General features: G+C 32.1%; 1 protein-coding gene across 2 annotated transcripts in view; it reads right to left on the minus strand.

Annotated features, from left to right (window-relative positions):
• Positions 1-4,582, minus strand: part of LOC106881525 (dedicator of cytokinesis protein 1) — a 184,512-nt gene that overhangs the window by 73,748 nt on the left and 106,182 nt on the right. For both annotated transcript variants that reach the window (XR_008263483.1, XM_014931942.2), the window contains exons 11-13: positions 3,851-3,914; positions 3,177-3,248; positions 988-1,063 (exon numbers count right to left, since the gene is read on the minus strand). Coding sequence is in view for 1 of the 2 variants with exons in the window: in XM_014931942.2 (XP_014787428.1) it covers positions 988-1,063; positions 3,177-3,248; positions 3,851-3,914 (212 nt within the window). In the remaining variant the exon portion in view is untranslated. The remainder of the gene's footprint in view (positions 1-987; positions 1,064-3,176; positions 3,249-3,850; positions 3,915-4,582) is intronic.

The following is a 4,582-nucleotide window of genomic DNA, read 5'->3' on the forward strand; positions in this document are numbered from 1 at the left end:
ATGATGATGATGATGATGATGATGATGATCAGCTGTCCAGTTTTTATCATTTAAATCTTACTGGTCTTGTCTACCTAGCTAAAGCTAGGATGTCAATATTGCTTGTACTGCTCACAGCTGTGAGTAGTACAAGCACTTTATGCTTTAACAAATGTTCCATGAACTGCCAGGTCTGAGTTCAAGTCATGCGAGCCTCTTATGAATTTCAAAAAGTTGTGTGTGTGTGTGTGCGCGTGTGTGGTGTATGTATCATCATTTCATCCTCATCATCATTTTAACATTCACTTTTTTTATGATCAAAAATGGCAAACAGAATTTGCTGGGGTAGCTTTTCTACAGTTGGATGTCCTTCCTGTTGTCAACCATCACCTCTTTCCAATATTTCCTTATGTCCAGATATGTTTTCATGGAAAATTGGAAATGAAGGACACTGAAGTGACATTTGTTAACAACTATTAACACAATATCAAAACTAACATACATTCATACATGTATACACAATGGGATTCTTTCAGTTTCCCCTTACCAAATCCTCTTACAAGCTTTGGTTGACCCAGGGCTACAGTAGAAGACACTTGTCCAAGGTACCATGCAGTGGGACCAAACCTGAAACTATGTGGTTGGGAAGCAAACCTTTTAACTTCACAAAAATATCAGCATGTTAGATATGGAAAAATATCCCAATTTAAAATAAAGATAATTATATCTCTTAACAAGCTGCCATGACTTGACTAGTTTGGTTGGGACAATTACATCAATAAGTATTTTTCTAATTTTAGATAACTTATTAACTGAAAAGTTTCTACTGCTAGCTTTGTGTTCTTCAGGCAAATCTCACATCAGCAACACCATTCTATATTTTCTTTGACTTGCATTGCTTCACCTTCATTCTGTGTCAATACACAACTTCAGTCTCATTTTTTGCATCGTATTTCTTATCAATTTATTCAAATAATGTACATTCTTAAAACACTGTATTTCACTTACATGTGGACATGAATAAAATGCTGTGTGTCTTCATTGCACTCAAGTGTGCCTTGAATGAAAGCAGTAACATCCATAGCTGAATAAGAAAGAGGAGGAAAAACAGTTAATTTTTGTTTTCACTCAATGACATTCACAACACAAAACAAAAACAAGACATGTTCTTTGACAGAGAATTTTAACAAGATCTTCTTGAAGCAGTCACGAGTAAGATACACTATGCCAGGAATCTCTGTCCCCATTAGCATTGGTAAGTCCTCAATCTCATGCTATCTACCAATAACATCAATATACTTCAGTGGTCTTCATTCTCTATCAAAGTGGTTCTCAACCAGGATCCATATAAGATTTTGCTGTTAAAATTTATGTGCACTAAATTGGTTATATATCTACAACACAAAATATTTTAACAGATTTTTTATACAATTCCTAATAATATTTAGTTACAAAAAAATAATAGGATATTCTAAAACATGAAATAGTTTAGTAGAGTGAAATAAGAATCAAATGGGTCCATATGTAAAAAATGGTTGAAAACCACTGCTCTATCAGAGTATGAGAGAATCCTAAGTGTAACATCTGTTATGGCCTGTTATTCAGCATAATACCAGTTGCTAGTAAAGTCAACGCTCCATTGAGCAACAATACTAGAGATGAGTGGAAAGTGTCTTTTAATCTCCTTTATGTTTTTCTGCACCCACCATGATATGTTTTAAGCCTTCATAAGAAGCCTGGTGTATGTACCATCAGGGCAATCTTGAAGGCGCTTATATTTTGTTTTATCATAAAGAACCTACCTAGCCACTACCATCTAAAGATTACTTTAAGTTTCAGTGATTAGACTGTGACCATGCTGGAGCAGCACTTTCAAGTGTTTTAGTCAGTTATCAACTATTGTCAAATTTCTCAGTTTCAATATATTAACTGCAAATATAACTGAACAAAAAGTAAAACTGAAATAGCAAGAAAGTCATTATATGTGACAGATATGATTGGATAATTATAGATAATTATACCATCTAAAGATTACTTTAAGTTTTACCATTACTGCAGAACACTCAAAGACAGTGAGATTCCAGTTGTATTGTACAGAAATATATTTAGGGAGCTACAATATATAAATGCATTATGCAAACTCAACTGTCACAGTGATATCTGGAAACAATGTGCAAAATTTACTTGGTTTACAGAGACAAATGCTTACATTGTATGTTTATGGAACATATTTCTAATTGCTTTGTTTACAATGTAAACAAATGATTACATTGTAAGTTTATGTGACATTTCTAATTGCTAATTAGAATATAATTGTAAATATTCTAACATAAACACATATGGGAAAACATCTTTTACAATCATGTCATTCAAGTCTGATCCTACTACAAGGCACCTTGGGCAAATGTCATCTAACATTACCTCAGATTGACAAAAATCTTGTGAGTGAAATTTAGTAGAAATTGTATAGAAGACAATCATGTGTGTGTGTGTATGTGCGTGTGTGTGTGTGTATTTGTGTATACTGCAGTGAACTCCTTCTGATATATTTTCTCCCAACCTGCAAGTAACTCCCTAAAAAGAGTCATAACTTAAAGAAAAGCTGAGAAATTTGACAATAATTGATAACTGACTAAAACCCTTGAAAGTGTTGCTCCAGCATGGTCACAGTCTAATCGCTGAAGCCGGCAAAAAAAAATTAAAGAATGCTAATGTAGTAAATGTTTCCTTATTCCTCTTCATTATTTAGTTACATTAAAAGTAAAGTCACTTAATAAAAAGCCTCACTATTAAGGTACATATATATGTTGGTAAATATTGTTCCAATATATTAACTGCAAATATAACTGAACAGAAAGTAAAACTGAAATACCAAGAAAGTCATTATACGTGACAGATACGATTGGATAATTATAGAAAATTTATGAATTTTATTCTCTTTGTCAACTGTTTTTAGAAAACACGACTTTATGACACTTTTTAGATTTCATAATGAAGCTTCAGATGCTTTATATATCTGTATGCATTGACATTATTCTATCCACCCCACGCATTTTAGTATCTTTACTGCTAATTGCTACTGACTATGTAAACAAGACTACCAGATGACAACTACTGTTTATCTAATATATTTAGGTTCTCCCAACAGATTGTGAGTGTGGTTATAAGAGATTAGGTAGGTGGGAAAATGCACATACCAGCAACACCAAAAGGTCGCCGTAAGCCTTGAGTTTGTTTTTTGTTATCCATATCCCGAGGATCCATGGTACCTGCAAGCAGAAATATAAAATATTTTTTAACAGTTAAAATAGCAAATGTAGAATTAAGTCATTGATATTCGTAAAACATGTGCTGCATTTAATCTGCAAGCTTTGATACACTGGTAAATAATCTAATCAAAAGACTCAAGTTAAAATTTCAAACCTTAGTGTCTTTCTTATTACCAATAGATTGTTTGCTTACTGATAAATAATTAAATAGAAATCTCAGTGAGCCATTGTACTTGGTATTTATTGACCTGGAGAAAGCCTTTGACAGAGTCCCTCATTCTGTAATGAGATGGTGTCTGAGGAAGCTAGGAGCAAACAGATGGCTTGTGAGAGTCACACAAGTAATGTACAGGAGTGCTGACAGTAAGGTGTGAGCTAGCAATGAGTACAGCAAAAAAAAAAAAAAAAATGCTAAAGGTCTTGGACACACATACAAATAAGTGTGTATGTATGTATTTAACTACACTGTAAATTTTAAGCCAAGAGAACTTATTAACTTGCTTTAATATAATTTTCATTAACAGAATACAAGTACAAACATTTGGTCTTATAGAGTTCAAAATTTAAATCAATTTCACTGATTCCTACCATAATTCACTTACCAATTCGAACTATCTGGAATAATAAGAACACTTTTTCTCGTTGTCTGTCTTTGGAACCAAGATCCTAGAAAAAAAGAAAAGGAAAGAAATTCATTTTAATTTTCTTTTATAAAATTAAATCAAGAAATGATGTATAGGCTCTCAGCTGAATCAATGAACTGGTTTCAATTCATGGTTGACGTTAATTCATGTAAGCTGCAATATAGCCTCAAATGTGTATCTATCACTTTTTAAGTTTGTGAATATATATTTAAGAATTAAATCAAACATAAACTGAAACTTAGTAACAGCAATAATACTCAAGGTAATACAGTTAAAAAAAAACTAAAGTTATGAAGGCAGGATAAATAACAACAGTGAAGTTTAGGAAAATAATGAACTTTAGTTAGAAGCTACTTTTTTTTTTTTTTTTTACATTTAGCATAATACATGAAATACCTTCATATATTTCTCTCACTCTCTCACACACAAATAATGCTAAAAATTATAAGCAATATGTCTGCATGCATGCATGCACACACACAATTAGACTGTATTATTTACTGTGAATTCTACAAAATGCAGAACTTAAATGTAAAAATATAGTATTGGATTTGAAATGTTCAATACTTTGCAGAGATCACAGGAATTCCCCATGACTAATCTTGTACCAGGGTAAAACTGCTAGTCATTGTGAAGTATCAAACTTACCAATGACACATATATATATATATATATATATATATATATATA

The sequence above is a fragment of the Octopus bimaculoides genome, chromosome 2 (assembly GCF_001194135.2).
Source record: "Octopus bimaculoides isolate UCB-OBI-ISO-001 chromosome 2, ASM119413v2, whole genome shotgun sequence".
Taxonomy (NCBI): domain Eukaryota; kingdom Metazoa; phylum Mollusca; class Cephalopoda; order Octopoda; family Octopodidae; genus Octopus; species Octopus bimaculoides.